This window comes from Rhamphochromis longiceps, linkage group LG11 (genome assembly GCF_057381845.1).
Source record: "Rhamphochromis longiceps isolate RC_006_pf linkage group LG11, R_longiceps_female_GT1.1, whole genome shotgun sequence".
Classification (NCBI taxonomy): Eukaryota; Metazoa; Chordata; class Actinopteri; order Cichliformes; family Cichlidae; genus Rhamphochromis; species Rhamphochromis longiceps.
The window spans coordinates 9,335,282-9,351,897 of record NC_140567.1 but is presented as its reverse complement, the minus strand read 5'-3'; the positions used below and the strand labels follow the sequence as shown (position 1 = coordinate 9,351,897).

The 16,616-nt window shown below is 40.5% G+C and overlaps 1 protein-coding gene across 1 annotated transcript; it reads right to left on the bottom strand.

The window, feature by feature from the left end:
• Positions 1–1,403: 1,403 nt before the first annotated feature.
• Positions 1,404–3,998, bottom strand: LOC146658538 (uncharacterized). The gene is made up of 2 exons (XM_085421707.1): positions 3,618–3,998; positions 1,404–1,798 (listed from the first exon to the last, which is right to left on the bottom strand). The coding sequence occupies exons 1-2, from the start codon at positions 3,627–3,629 to the stop codon at positions 1,442–1,444; spliced, it is 369 nt and encodes a 122-aa protein (XP_085277833.1). The 5' UTR covers positions 3,630–3,998; the 3' UTR covers positions 1,404–1,441.
• Positions 3,999–16,616: the final 12,618 nt, after the last annotated feature.

The following is a 16,616-nucleotide window of genomic DNA, read 5'->3' as shown; positions in this document are numbered from 1 at the left end:
GAGGGAGAGCCTTCAGTTTTCAGGCCCCTCTTCTGTGGAACCAGCTTCCAGTTTGGATTCGGGAGACAGACACTATCTCTACTTTTAAGATTAGGCTTAAAACTTTCCTTTTTGCTAAAGCATATAGTTAGGGCTGGACCAGGTGACCCTGAATCCTCCCTTAGTTATGCTGCAATAGACGTAGGCTGCCGGGGATTCCCATGATGCATTGAGTTTTTCCTTCACTATGTGTTAATAGACCTCTCTGCATTGAATCATATCTGTTATTAATCTCTGTCTCTCTTCAACAGCATGTCTTTCATCCTGTCTTCCTTCTCTCACCCCAACCGGTTGTAGCAGATGGCCCCGCCCCTCCCTGAGCCTGGTTCTGCCAGAGGTTTCTTCCTGTTAAAAGGGAGTTTTTCCTTCCCACTGTCGCCAAAGTGCTTGCTCATAGGGGGTCATATGATTGTTGGGTTTTTCTATTATTGTACGATCTACTGTACAATATAAAGCGCCTTGAGGCGACTGCTGTTGTGATTTGGCACTATATAAATAAAATTGAATTGAATTGAATTATTTCTAAAGACTATTTATAGAAATTACGAGAGCTTTCCTAGGAGAGTTCAGGCTGTGTTTAAGAATAAAGGTGGTCAAACTAAATATATCAACTTGTGAGAATTGTAGAAATTCAGTTTTTTACCTTATACTCTCTATTTTAATGCATATTTGCACATTTCAACAAATTGAAACATCCATTCATCCATTTGCTTCCACTTGTCCTTTTCAGGGTCGCAGGGTGCGCTGGAGCTTATCCCAGCTGTCTTAGGACGAGTAGCAGGGTACACCCTGGACAGGTCGACAGTCTGTCGCAAGGCTAACACAGACAACCAATCAGACTCACATTCACTCCCGCATTCACACCTATGTTCAATTTAGTGTTTCCAGTTAACCTATCCCCACTAACTGCATGTCAAATTTAAACATGTTAAACAAATGTACCCATTTCCTATTTCCCAAGCAACATGCAGAGAAATGAGGAGCAGCTCACAGCCACAACTGAATTTTAATTTGATTAAAAAGCATTAATATTATAATATATATTAGCAGTATAGTTTCTGACTGAGTAAAAAAGTTATGAACTGAAACCTGACATACTGTAAGTTCAAGGAGTCTGGAAAGCACACTGTGCTACTGTTGCAGCAAATCTCATTTAACACATAACTATGAGATGAATTTGTGAAAATGTGAATACAGCAGCTCAAATGTTTCTTAAAAACTAAATAAACTTTTCAGAGCACTGTAGGTATGATAAAGACTCTGCTGTCCACGGACTTCATAAGAATACACAGAAGAGAATGGATGGTGGGTGGCAGTGTCTGGAAAAAAACTTTAGTGGAACCATATATAAAAAACACCCAGCACGCCCCTGCGGGCGGTTTATCCTTCAAGCTCGGGCCCTCTACCAGAGGCCTGGGAGCTTGAGGGTCCTGCGCAGTATCTTAGCTGTTCCCAGGACTGCGCTCTTCTGGACAGAGATCTCCGATGTTATTCCCGGGATCTGCTGGAGCCACTCGCCTAGCTTGGGAGTCACCGCACCTAGTGCTCCGATTACCACGAGGACCACCGTTACCTTCACCCTCCACATCCTCTCGAGCTCTTCTCTGAGCCCTTGGTATTTCTCCAGCTTCTCGTGTTCCTTCTTCCTGATATTGCTTTCATCCGGAACCGCTACATCGATCACTACGGCCGTCTTCTTCTGTTTGTCTACCACCACTATGTCCGGTTGGTTAGCCACCACCATTTTGTCCGTCTGTATCTGGAAGTCCCACAGGATCTTAGCTCGGTCCTTCTCCACCACCCTTGGGAGCATCTCCCATTTTGACCTCGGGACTTCCAGGTTATACTCGGCACAGATGTTCCTGTACACTATGCCGGCCACTTGGTTATGGCGTTCCATGTATGCCTTGCCTGCTAGCATCTTGCACCCTGCTGTTATGTGCTGGATTGTCTCTGGGGCATCTTTACACAGCCTGCACCTGGGGTCTTGCCTGGTGTGATAGACCCCAGCCTCTATGGATCGTGTACTCAGAGCTTGTTCTTGTGCTGCCATGATTAGTGCCTCTGTGCAGTCTTTCAGTCCAGCTTTGTCCAGCCACTGGTAGGATTTCTGGATATCAGCCACCTCCTCTATCTACCGGTGGTACATACCGTGCAGGGGCCTGTCCTTCCATGATGGTTCCTCGTCTCCCTCCTCTTTCTTGGGTTTCTACTGCCTGAGGTATTCACTGAGCACAGTGATTCACAATTACTGTGCTCAGTGAATATGTGTATATATATATATATATATATATATATTAGGGGTGCAACGATACACAAAATTCACGGTTCGGTTCGATACTTTGGTGTCACGGTTCGATATTTTTTCGATACAAAAAAAATGTTCATGCCTTTTTAATTTGTCATTTATTAAAATTATAAATATATATTTTAACTCAAAAGTACAGTTTTTAAATTTAACCCTAACCCTTGTGCGCGTTTTTTATTTTGACAGCAAATGCGCACCTGCGGACCACTTATGTGCAGCCCTGGTTATTTAGCTCGTCATATTGCAGCCACAGAAATTCTTTTGTCCATGAAACCATAAAGCTGCACTTTCTTTTTGCCTTATAGTCTGATTTGTTATAACTTCTCCGTTTTGCGGTAAGCTTTTCTTTGGCTGTCACTTCTTCACCCCGACCTGTCTTATTTGGTTCAGCAGAACTAAAATATATATACTGCTGCTTTTACACACGGACTCACACAATGCTCAGCGATGCTCTGCGCGATCAACCTCTCACATGTTTAAGCTGCGGGAGATTTCACTTGTCGTGTTTGCATAGTAAGCTAACGATTAATAAGACGATGTCAGAGGAATTGGTGCACAAATTATCATCACTCACAGATCAGTGCTGTCGCTCTCTATACACCGTTCGCACGATTGCAAAGTGAAAGCAAAAAAACAAGCGCAAATTCAAACGCGATTTCAATATGTCACATATTGACAGTGGCTCACCGATGCCAATGACATAATTACCCAGCTACATTTCTGAAAGAATGCAAAAGCATTGACATATATTTTTCCTTCCTACAATAGCCCGACGGGCAGGGTAGCCCGTCTGAAAAAAATCGCTAGCCCCAGGACGTCGGGCTAGCGATTTTGCGAGCCCTGTATCTGATTGAGGAGTCACTCATCTTTGGAAAAGAGAGTTTATTACAGAGAAATGTCTCTTTCCAAAATAAAAGCTATACTATCCGCTTCTTCTGGGCTATATTCTCAGCAGCATAAGGAGAATCATGTGCTAACAGCTGTCTAAATGACTCGGCTAAAGTTAGTAGCATGCTTGTTGTTTTTGTCTTTGCACTAGGATGATGTCGGCGTAAATGTGCAGTCATATTCGTTGTGTTCCCACTAGTGCTTTCAGGTTAATCTCGTTGAAATGACCTTAACGCCACAACACGGCAAATCTCCGTTAACGAGCTAGACGGCCAACACGTTAACGAGCTAACTGCGCTAACACACTAGTTCCCACCCATGTAATTAAGCATTGCGTGGCACATCCAACATACTGTTTTACTTTAGTCCATGACTCGCTTACCTTCAGGGTCATACGTCACATGAAAACCAAAATAATTCCAAACGCCAGATCTGAATGAGGGTGGGGGAGGTCCATCTTGCAAGGAGAGCTTAACTTCTGTCTTGCTAGCTTGCCCTGCGCTCTTCCTTCTGACTATGCTGTCTGTGTTGAGCGCTCAGTGGATCTGCGCTCGACAGTGCAGCCTAGGCGGAGTAGTCGAACGCAGATTCACTGAGCGCTCAACACAGACAGCATCGTCAGAAGGAAAGTTGATAAAATAAATTACAAATGTTGTATTGTTCGATACATATGCGTACCGAACCGAAAGCACTGTATCGAACGGTTCAATATCGATACGAATATCGTTGCACCCCTAATATATATATATATATATATATATATATATATATATATATATATATATATATATGTAGAGAGAGAGAGAGAGAGAGAAATCGACTGTATTAAAATGACGGGGTTTTTTTATGTTTTTTTGCTGCATTTCATTAAGTCTAAATTGGGCACAGAGTAGGAAGTTTTAATTGCTCTATAATTGCTCATGAGACCAAATGCTTTTATTTTGTCATAACTCAGCACACCTGTTGATTTGCAGAAGAAAGTGGAGAATAATTAATCGAAATCACAGGTTAATGTCCGCATAAGCTCTTGGGTTTCTGTGGTTATTTTCCAACAGTCTAAAGACTGCTGCACAAAATGTAAAAACCAGCAGGGGACCAGCCTTGTATAATGTACTACATTACTCCAGTGAAGAGTCTAAATTGAAAGTGCCTGCTCCTTTCAGATACATAGTTGGTAAGTAAAACACCAGAAAGGTTGATGCTTTCAGTTTGGGTTCATTGGCTAAACAGAATATTATACGTATATAAATGTATTTTTGACATTAATAAACTCTTAAGTTATGTGTTTTTTATTGTTGAATACAAGTATTCATATTTTTGTGTGTGGGTTGTTATTTAGGATATGTTCACCCTCTTGTTTAAGAGATTCTTACCAAATCTAGTCAAATCATGATAGTGAAGTTCAGTGTGTTAGTGGTGCTCCTGCAGAGTGCAAACAAGCTAATTACTTTTTTCATCTTTATTTATTTTTTGGCTTTGTATAATTCTTTGGTTACAGTCAGAATAAGCTCAGTATCTTCGGTTTGCATAATCACATCATCTGGTAGAAAAATGTTGCATAAAAAGATAAGAACAACAAAGAGATTTGTTCTAAATGCTGACAAAACTGATGATATTGTCAGACTCAATCACTGGTATAGTCTTTTCTGTAAGGCTATTCTTGGTTCGTGCCCATCATACTTACTGACTTACATTATTTAAAAACAGTGTGGGGAGTTATTGTCTTCACTCATTTCTTCTGCTTTTTCAAAAGGTTTGCTCTGAATTTATAGAACAAGCATTTAAATTTGAAGCTTCTTCCTTCTGGAAAGAGCAATTCAACAAATAAAACTTAAGGAACTGGTCTCATGAATGAAGTTAAATGTGATTTGAAATGATTTGGATGCAGTTGCAGATATTTTTCCTGGGTATTATTACCGTTGTGCTGCTAGTTTGAGCAATTGTACTGATCTTTCTTGGCCAGGAAACTCTAGTAAAAAGATTTATTCAGTCTTACTTTCTCCTGGTTAAATAAATAAAATAAAACGAAAAGATTTTTTGAATTTTTACAATGGTTTACTATCAGCAAGATAAAGGGACCAAAATAATATTGGAACGAAAGTTACTTGCAATGTCCACCTACTTGAGAAAGTTGGCTTCAAAACCCAGAAATTAAGAATGCAGTGCACCACTGGGCTGGCAGCGCTACATCTTATTCCACACTTCTCACACTGGATAACCTCAGTGCACCCCAAGAAAATACCAGCTGCCAAATGCATTCTGTGCCCTCTGCCAATACAAAATATAGAGAGCCCTAAAACAGCCATGTTGGTAGCTCTGCAAAGCTGCAAACAGGTACAATGGCACTTGGAGCAATATGCTAGTCCAAGCTCGGCATCATGGTCGTGGCAATGTTATCATGTTGACTTTACAATAATAATCCAGAGCATGGCAGGGATGAAGAGAATGGATTTAGTTTCATTGATGCTGGAAACATCAAGATGAAGAGTTAAGTTTGTTCTAAGGGGGGCTTGTATAGGGGGCTTTGCCAATTCTTTATTCCTAAACGTTTTAGTTAAAATCACTGTTTCAGGGTGGTTGAGGAGGACATTTCAGGGTTCATACAGGGAGTGCAGAATTATTAGGCAAATGAGTATTTTGTCCACATCATCCTCTTCATGCATGTTGTCTTACTCCAAGCTGTATAGGCTTGAAAGCCTACTACCAATTAAGCATATTAGGTGATGTGCATCTCTGTAATGAGAAGGGGTGTGGTCTAATGACATCAACACCCTATATCAGGTGTGCATAATTATTAGGCAACGTCCTTTCCTTTGGCAAAATGGGTCAAAAGAAGGACTTGACAGGCTCAGAAAAGTCAAAAATAGTGAGATATCTTGCAGAGGGATGCAGCAGTCTCAAAATCGCAAAGCTTCTGAAGTGTGATCATCAAACAATCAAGCGTTTCATTCAAAATAGTCAACAGGGTCGCAAGAAGCGTGTGGAAAAACCAAGGCGCAAAATAACTGCCCATGAACTGAGAAAAGTCAAGCGTGCAGCTGCCAAGATGCCACTTGCCACCAGTTTGGCCATATTTCAGAGCTGCAACATCACTGGAGTGCCCAAAAGCACAAGGTGTGCAATACTCAGAGACATGGCCAAGGTAAGAAAGGCTGAAAGACGACCACCACTGAACAAGACACACAAGCTGAAACGTCAAGACTGGGCCAAGAAATATCTCAAGACTGGTTTTTCTAAGGTTTTATGGACTGATGTAATGAGAGTGAGTCTTGATGGGCCAGATGGATGGGCCCGTGGCTGGATTGGTAAAGGGCAGAGAGCTCCAGTCCGACTCAGACGCCAGCAAGGTGGAGGTGGAGTACTGGTTTGGGCTGGTATCATCAAAGATGAGCTTGTGGGGCCTTTTCGGGTTGAGGATGGAGTCAAGCTCAACTCCCAGTCCTACTGCCAGTTTCTGGAAGACACCTTCTTCAAGCAGTGGTACAGGAAGAAGTCTGCATCCTTCAAGAAAAACATGATTTTCATGCAGGACAATGCTCCATCACACGCGTCCAAGTACTCCACAGCGTGGCTGGCAAGAAAGGGTATAAAAGAAGAAAAACTAATGACATGGCCTCCTTGTTCACCTGATCTGAACCCCATTGAGAACCTGTGGTCCATCATCAAATGTGAGATTTACAAGGAGGGAAAACAGTACACCTCTCTGAACAGTGTCTGGGAGGCTGTGGTTGCTGCTGCACGCAATGTTGATGGTGAACAGATCAAAACACTGACAGAATCCATGGATGGCAGGCTTTTGAGTGTCCTTGCAAAGAAAGGTGGCTATATTGGTCGCTGATTTGTTTTTGTTTTGTTTTTGAATGTCAGAGATGTATATTTGTGAATGTGGAGATGTTATATTGGTTTCACTGGTAAAAATAAATAATTGAAATGGGTATATATTTGTTTTTTGTTAAGTTGCCTAATAATTCTGCACAGTAATAGTCACCTGCACACACAGATATCCCCCTAAAATAGCTAAAACTAAAAACAAACTAAAAACTACTTCCAAAAACATTCAGCTTTGATATTAATGAGTTTTTTTGGGTTCATTGAGAACATGGTTGTTGTTCAATAATAAAATTATTCCTCAAAAATACAACTTGCCTAATAATTCTGCACTCCCTGTACATCATCTGGAAACCTCTATAAAAATTCATGTTAACACTGGTAGGCATTGCTGAAACAAAAAGATGTGAACAAAAGACATAATTGTCTTAAAATGGATTTGATGAAATGTGGGGAAAAGCATAACTAGCAGTCAGGTTCTGCAAATCAAGCACTTGGATGTCTGATCATCAGTAAGTGTGTGCAGAAAAAAAATCCAAGAGCTTCATTTCAGACTCTACAGGCCTTAGTTAGCATGTTAAATGTTAAAATTCACGATAATAATAAACTGTATTTGTTTGTGCTTTTCAAACCACTCAGGGTCACCTTTCAGTACAAAATTAACAAGAACATTATTAAAAGAGATTTCAAATCCAGGAAGAATAAGATTGTAAAACATATAAAACAAGATGCTTGTGAGTGATACTCTGATGGAAAAAGATGGGATTTGAACTGTGTCAGAGATTGTAGTGGACAAAGGTGAAGTGGTAATAAGTTCCAAAGATGAGGTGCAGCTCAGGTAAAGGCTCCGACACCCATGGTGTTAAGTCTGAAGCGAGAAGCTGTCATGAGAGCAGCTGAAGCTGAGTGGAGGGCATTGGAAGTGGTGTAAGGATGAAGGAGGTCAGAAAGATATGGGAGTGCCAAGTCATTGAGAGCTTTGAAAGTGAGAAGCATAATCTTGTACTAGATACACTGGGGAATGGGGAGCCAGCGAAGCTCGAGGAGAATAGGTGTAATATAGTCAGTAGACCTAGTGCAGGTGATGACTCTCACTACAGAGTTCTGTACAGTTTAAAGAGTATTTTTGAGAAGATAGGGAGAATGGCATTAAAACAATACAGATGAGAGGGGACCAGAGCATGAACCAGGATTTATGGGCTGTGTACAGAAAGAAAAGATTGTGGTTGAAATGTTACGTAGGCTGAAGCATGGTGAATGTGAAACATTATTTATGATGAGGATGATAAAGGAGAAAGTATTGTCCAAGACTTTTGACACTATGGGAAAAAGCAGACTGGGGTTTTTTGGCCACCAGAAAAAAAGTCTCTAAAAAGTACACGACAGCATGACATAGGTTTGCAAAGTTGTATCTGAACAAACCATAAGACTTCTGGAACAATGTCCTTTGCACAAATGAGACCAAAGTATGGCGGTCTGGCTACAATGCACAGTGCCATGTTTGGTGATTGCCAAACAAAACATATCAACACAAACACCTCATGCCAACTATGAAACATGGTGGTGGAGATGTAGTTTGCAGTCACTGGACCTGCATACTATGCAGTCACTGAATCAACCATGAATACCAAAGTATTCTAGAGTCAAATGTAAGGGCATCCATCCAACAGCTTAAGCTTGCCCCAAACTGGGTCATGCAACAGGACAATGATCCCAAACACAACAATAAATCTACAACAGAATGGCTAAAAAAGAAGAGACTCAGGGTGCTGCAATGGCTCAGCCAAAGCCCAGACCTCACCCTAATGGAAAAGCTTTGGCAGGACCTTAATAGAGCTGTGCATAAGTGAATGCAAATCTGAGTGACCTTAAGCAATGTTTTGAAGGAGAGTGGGTTAAAATTCCTCCACAACACCATGAGAGACTGATAAAGTTGTACATAAAATGATTACTTCAAGTTGTTGACATACTCAGGCTAAAGGTGGGTCTACTAGCTACTGAATTATGATGCGTATTTGGTGTGCACTGTGTGTGTGTGTGTGTGTGCGTGTGTGTGTGTGTGTACTTTACAGCACTCCTTAGAGTCATGCAAAAATATTCTTTTTCAAAGCTGTACATGAATAATAATATCTTACAAGACCTGAAAATATGAGGCATAGTAGTCAGGAACAGTGAGGATTTTTTTCAGGCTCACTGAGTGCAAATATGTGTATCATTCCATTCACTTATCATTAAGTAAAAATGCATTGCCTCAAACAAAGAAATCACTGTTGTTTGCTAATGAATCTATTCAAATGCAACACTTAAGACAACACCTCTGGTCATGTTTGTTAGAAAGGATGATTACTATCCTGGCTCATCTTTTTTGTACTGTACTAGAGAGGGAGAAAAAACAGCAGTGCTCTGACTTCAGTATAATTAAGGGACAATGGTGCAACTGTGATGTCTTACAAGCCAATAATGGAGCCTTTAGTCAATAAGAATTGATCTGGGAGTCATTTCATTAATGACCGAGGCTAAAAGTTATGGTGGTTTTGTCTTAAAGAGTCAAAATAATAGACTTTTTTCAGAATGAATGTTCATGTAGCCATTTTGCAGATTTTGGGGGAATTTAGCTTAAATTACACAGACTGGATGAACTGTAACTGTGTGTTAAAGGATTGCACTACAATAGCTAACACTTTACTAAATATTCTACTAAATAAACACAGATGCAAAGATTTATACTGATTTCATGACTATACAATATTAACAAAAATAACATGCAATACTAAACATCTATCATGGCAGAATACAAATGCGCTAAAATCTGTCAACGCCTTGCTAATGCTCCCTGGTTAACATGATGTATCTATTTCTAGGTGCAGTGAGATTAAACTCTTACATTTCCAATCTGACCTTTTGTAATATGAAGCATATATTCCCCAATTATGTAAAAAGAAAGAATCACTACAAAGCAAAAGAAATAATACATAATCTAATAGTTCGGCATTCAACTGGAAGAATCACTGACTAATAATTATTTATTCATTTCTTTATTTAAATAGGCAAACAAAAGGAATTTTTAGTAAACAGGTTTATTTTGCCAATAGTGTGTGTTGCTGCACAGCTTACACTCTCAAACAAATGACGTAAATTCTTCCACTGCAATATCAAATATAAGCAGTCACCCACAGAAGAAAATTATGCTAGGAGCATAACTTGCATTTGCATGCAAATGCAGCAAGTGATTTTTGGCAGAGGCAACGAAGAGGAACCATCATTTAATGGTTGCAGCTTGACATATTGTGTGTTTCTGCGCAACTCACTAATCCTCGACATTGTAATTGTTGGAGTCATACAGGGTTGTCAGGGCATAGAAAGGTCCTGATTAGCTCACACCTTTTACCATTCAGGGCTCTGTTCACAGGCATTTCACAGCGCTTTTAGCTTTGCCTTCTCATTAGTTACACAGGAGACCCGAGGTGCTATCCCTTCATTTAAGCTGATTATTTAACTCTGAGGATGGGCCTTATTTTCTTTGTAACGTACACCAAGGCTGCTCTCAAACTTCAACCAAGAATTTAACAAGGCAGACTAATTTGCTCCACAGGTTACACATTCAGTCGGCTAAGAACAATAGCCTCAGTTTAAATTCAATTAGTATAGGGATAAGTAAAAGTACTGGCTCAAACATTTAGTTGAGTCCATAAAAAATACTAAAAATGTTCAAATAAAATTGTGATTAAAAAGTTCTACAGCTGCAATTATTAAAACAAAACAATTATTTGATTTGTAGATTGTTTTTAATATATGCTCTTTGAGCTGTAGTAGGGGAGAAAGGAAAATTTTATATAATATAAAGATGTTGCATTTTATGAATGAATGATCGCACCTCATAATCGCTTAATTGTTGATAGCATGGCATGACATTACCAGCATAAAAAAATATATAAAATGGCGAAAATGCGTTTGTTTCACTGCATTAAGTTGGAGTCATTTTGAGTTTTAAGGGCTATTAAACACTCACATCACAATGTCTAACCCTTCTAATTGTCCCATATGAGCTTCTGTGGTTTGTTTGAGCAGATTTTGCCCTGGTTCCTGCAGCCCCGAGCTGGTGTTTGCTTCTCTGTCTCCCTCACTGCCTCATGTTCTGATGGTCCTGGGGTGTGTCCACCAGGAGGAACAGCGATCACACTAAACACCTGTTTTTCATCATCCCACTCACCTGCAATACACAAGCACCGGCCTTTCCTCTCCAGCTTTGCCACATCATTTCAGCTGCCGACGTGGTAATATCAGGCTTCTTGGGGTTTAATCTCTTTCAAATATCGGTATTAGTCTACTTACCTTTTGTCTCATCTGCTTCCCTCAGGATTCCCCCGGTGTGTGTGTGTGTGTGTGTGTGTGTGCTGCTGACTGGCTTCCCTTAGAAAGCTCTGGACTGTCAGGAAATCTCATATCTCTACCTGTCTCCCTGTGAGCCAGGAGTGAAACTCAGTTTCTGGAAATGCTGCAGACTCACCTGCAGGCCCACTCAGCAGTGTAGCTGTTTGGATTAGATTGGACTTTTCATTAGTCGCCCTGTCTGATTTATTTAGCTGTGGATTTTGGACTTTAACATATTTCTAGTGCAATATTTAATATTATAATAAACCTGTTAAACTGCTTCTGCCATCTGCGTCTGCTCTGTGGTCCTTCTGTCCCAGTGTACGAAATGACCAAAATGAGTGAGTGCTAACATTCACAGTTCTGTTACATGCAGGCAAAAACAATCCTCTGATAAAGACCAAGTAATTTTGACCTAAGGGTCAGGAATAACTAGTAAATAGATCTAGTGTTGGGGCTGTTTGTCTCAGCCACTCATGTCTTGTTGGGAGAGATCACGGAATCAACTCTGCAAGAGAAATTAAGAGTAGATAGAAACTATGCTGTACATGTGCTTGTAAGGAAAGTTTGCTCTGCAAACCGTAACACAAATTATCAGTGCTACTGCTGACCTTTTAAACTTATGGGCACTACTGAAAAGGTCTTTTGTTATTCACCACACATCTTCTGTACTGCGAACGTTCAGCTGTGCCACTGCCGGTCAGCCTAAATGGCCCCAAAATATGATGCTGGTGATTGAGGCTTGAGACATTTTTCTGTGATGGTCACAGTGCTGAAGTGAACCTCTCAGACAAGTATTAGAGTTGACAGTGGACCTGCATTGCAACCTCTGTAGTTATTTGCAAAGGACCACCCGTCTCTGTCTTGTCGGTGTCTTTATCTGCATGAAATGATGTATCACTACTTCAGTGCATAAAATAGGCACATAAAGCGTGTGTTGCCTGGGCTGACACAAGACCCATCACTTCTAACTATGTGACACACAGCACAGAGTAACTGGGAGAACAGGCTAAGCTAAACCGCTGACTGCTCATGAAAAAACCTCAGCTTTGGGTCTGTGTGCATGAGCATGTGTTTGTGTTCTTTTGAAGCAGCGACAGACGTTAAATTATACAACTATGAAAGAATCTCTGTGTCAGCGATTTTTTTTCCAAGCCATTACAAGCTCTTTGACTGTTCAATAATAGATAAGGCTTAATAGCTTCTTCGCTGCTGCTTCTGGCTGTGTTTGACATGTAGTGAGATAATGAATGTAAAAGAGTGTTGGGGACATGGGTCACATGGTTAACATCTTTTTCTGGTGCTAAAAATGTCCCCTCGCTCCCTGTTATCCCCCGACTACCACCTGTCTGTGTGTTTTAGACATATTTCTAAAGAGCTCATTTCAGTGTCAGTATGCCAACAATCAATCTTACTCCACGCATCGCCAGCAACAGTATGTTCAGCTTTCTGTTTTTCTCACTTAATCGGAAAAAATTTCCTCTAAAAACTGGTCACTTTATTTTCTCTACCAAATAAAGCAATAACGCTTTAAAACCTGGACACATCAGTTTTTAAACTAGAAAACTGTTAAGACTACAGCCCCGTTTGTGACTGTCTGTAGCATGTTTGGGCCATTTTGAATGCAGTGAACAATGTTGGGTAGAGATTCAGATAAGCCTGGTACTGAGCACCTCTCATCCCAGCATAGGAACACACTGTCATTTACAGTAAATACTTCACTCAGCCATAGCCAAACAATATGGTGACAGTATGTTGACAGTTTTGCTTCAGCATGGATATATATAAAATTCAGTCAGCCAGACACTTTTTTAAGCAGTCAGTATGTTACCTGTGCGCATAAAAATACCTTCTGACTTTGAATTTACTTTCACGTGAGTGCACTTTGTTTGTTTTTTAAACCACCGGGAATGATTGATGGAAAGCAGTCTGACTGGTCTGAGTCTGTTCTCTAAAACCTAAAAGAGGAATTATGGATTTGATCAACTGGTCCCTAAATGCAATTGACACCCCTTTCTCAACGAGAAGTTTGGGCTTGGGTGAGCCTGAGTGCTGAAGATATCTACCTATTCGGAACCATGGTAACAGGGTTCTGGCTGATCGGAGCTGGCTTGGCCCTGACTTATCGAAGAATTAAGAAAGCGGAACCGGCTGTTCAAACCCCCACAAGGCTGCCCGCTGGGATTGGAACGATGGGAAGAGGCATGAGTTTCTCAAAATGGGCTCATTGAGTGCAGCACGGACAAGATCTTGGAAAAGCTACGGCTGCTGTGAATACTCAGAATAAGATCTCTGAGCGCAAATTGGATGACATCTCGGGGAGGCACACTGTCGTGAGTTCTCAGAATCGGCTCTTTGAGCACAAGAATGACAACATCACAGAACACAAGTATGGCGAAGCTCGCGGCTCTCCAACGGGAGATTGAGAGATCAGTGTTGGACTGTAGAACTGCTTTGAAATTCATATGAGCTGTTCGCACTAAAGTAAAAAGCCCCATCACTTCATGCGGATACCCTCTCAGCCCAGCTGCGGTCGCAAGACTGGAGCCGAACAAAAACACCCTGATAACGACTGTGTTTAGACTGTTCTTCCCATTCCATGCAAGGCCACCTGGGCTGGCTGGAAGACTGTTTACTTAGCCTGGCAGGGCGAAGGACACTGTCTCAGCTGAACTCTGGACACGCACACACATACATATACACTGATATGCACACACTCATCCCCCCTCCCTTTCCAAACGCCTTCAATGCTTGTTCCCTCCTGGGAACACGGCGGGTCTGAGCTCGCGCTGGAATAATAGCGCAGGGCAGGATGGCTGCTGTGTTTGCTTCGGATTACTCCTCACCCCCCATCCGACCCTGTGGCTTGTCACGTGTTCCATACTGTTGTGCTGTGGACATTTATGTGCTTTTTTGTGCAGAGGAGTTTTTTTGTTTCCTGTTCTCATGCTGTCCTCCCAGGAGCCCAGCATGAGTAGAGGTCTCTTTTTTTCCCCTCTTGTACTTTCCCATTGTAGTGTATATTTCAGTGTTTTTCTTTTCTGTAATGCTACGGATCTCTGACCTGTATCCCCATGTGATGTCTGTGTTGTGTGTGTAAGGTCAGGGGGTGGTCCTATTTCACTGCAGAGCAACCTGCACGTGGCGAATAAAGCCTTGATTGATTGATTGATTGATTGATTGATTGATTGATTGATTGAAAAGCACATGCGAGAAGATTTAACTCCTTCAGGTGCATCACTCAAGAAGTATTGAACTTAAATCTCATAATCTGCTGGTGCTACTGTCTTATTTTCCAAAAAAGGTTTGGATTACAGGTATAGATTTGTTGATTTTTTAAGGGAACTAAGTGTTTCTGCACTGCACTAAAAATGACTTGTAGGGAGGCAGCTCGGGTGGATGACAGGAATACAGATTGGGAGTTTTGCTTCTGTAGAAAGCGCTGTTGAAATATTCTCCAATAACCCAAACTTCTGCATTTACCCGATGGTATCCTATCTGAACTTACAGTGTTTTGTCTTATTTCCACTTTTCCGTGGCAGTTGACACAGGTTCTGTGGTTGATTGATTTTGCTGCTGGTGCCTTATGCCTGTGTGCGCATGCGATAAGGCAGGTGGTTGTTAAACATGGCTGCCATTAGTTAGAAGGTATGAACTCAGATTGAGGTGAGGCAGTATAAACAGATCTCTGTTAGTGGGTCCATCCCTCTGGGTCTGCTGCGCAGTGAAGCACAGAGATAGCCTTTCCATCCTTGTGGAGAACTGCTCAGAGAAAATTAGAGGCAGATTATTGATGAACGGCTTTAAGAAGTGAAAGCTCCTCCAGTGTGACAATGGGTGAATTATTCATTTCTTCAGAGAGACCATTAAAATTTCATCAAATCTAGTTTGTTGTCATTTTTTGGCTTTTTTAAATTTTATTTTAATCGTAGATTGAAATATTCACAGTCAGAGCAGAGAGAGGCAACAACACGCAATCACTTTTTAACCAAAATATGGCCGCTGTAGTAGTCCTCGTATTTTTTTCTTTTTTTGTTCACAAGTATAAAATAATTTTTTTTAAAAATCATTTATTTTTTTCAAAGGTATTTGGCTATTTTAAATTATTTCTACTTCCACATCTATAAAAAGCTGCGATGTAAGCAAAAGAATCACACATTGTTCTTTTAATGCTAACACGTTACCACATATCAGTTCTTAATGCAAATCAGAAGGAGACAAATGAAATGTTAATCACTGATATATTTTGTGGTTCTTTTATGTTTAATGCAAATTTCTATGCGAGTGTCCGTAAAAATAAATATTAATTAAGATTTGAGATGCTAGATGGCAATCACTGATGAATACGCTTCTGCTTTGACAAATTTCCCACAGAAAAGCTCATCATGTTACTGTTAAAAATGGTTCTTTTGATTCTTAGGGCCAAAAAGACAGTTAGAATTATTACTTGGAATTTGAAAATATTTTTAAACTCCCACAATTTGTGGAAGAAAATCAGATGTAACAAAAAAGCAATGCATCAGAGGCCAGATAAGAGTATTTGTGCAGATAATGTTCAAAAATAGAGCGTGTGCAAGTGCATTGAGTTTTAAATCCGTTTTTAGGGGGTCCAGTTGTTGGGGATTGATATAATAACCAATATCCACTGCCTCAAACAAGTCATTTTAGTCCCCTTATTTTTAAGGCCCCTTGTCTTTTTACTGGCCGTCCTCTCAGCTGATTTCTGTAAACACAATCTGGTGTTTTGGAACATCACATCCTCTGTTTTTCTCAAATTATCTAAAAACTAAATACAAACCTAGTAATAGATATAAGTTCATGTTCTTTCTTTTTTCTGTAGCTGGAACAGCTTCGTATTTTACTGACAAACTGAGAATGATTTTTGTTCTAGACCACCTTAAAAACATTCTCAAAGATAGGATAAATGTAGCATTATCTTATTGTCTTTAATGTGGTCATCTGAGGCTGACAGCTACAGCTCTGAGCCTGAGATGACACATTAAGAAAATCTCCTCTTTGATGTCAAAAAACATTGAAAATTAAGCAGTCTGCAACTGCCTGATAACACTCATACATACACTGAGTTCATCATTAGAAACTGGTTATTTTTTAATATGATGATGCACTCCTTTAGTGGTTCTTTGTCCCTGCAAGCAGGATTCAATTTATAGTGACCCAAAAA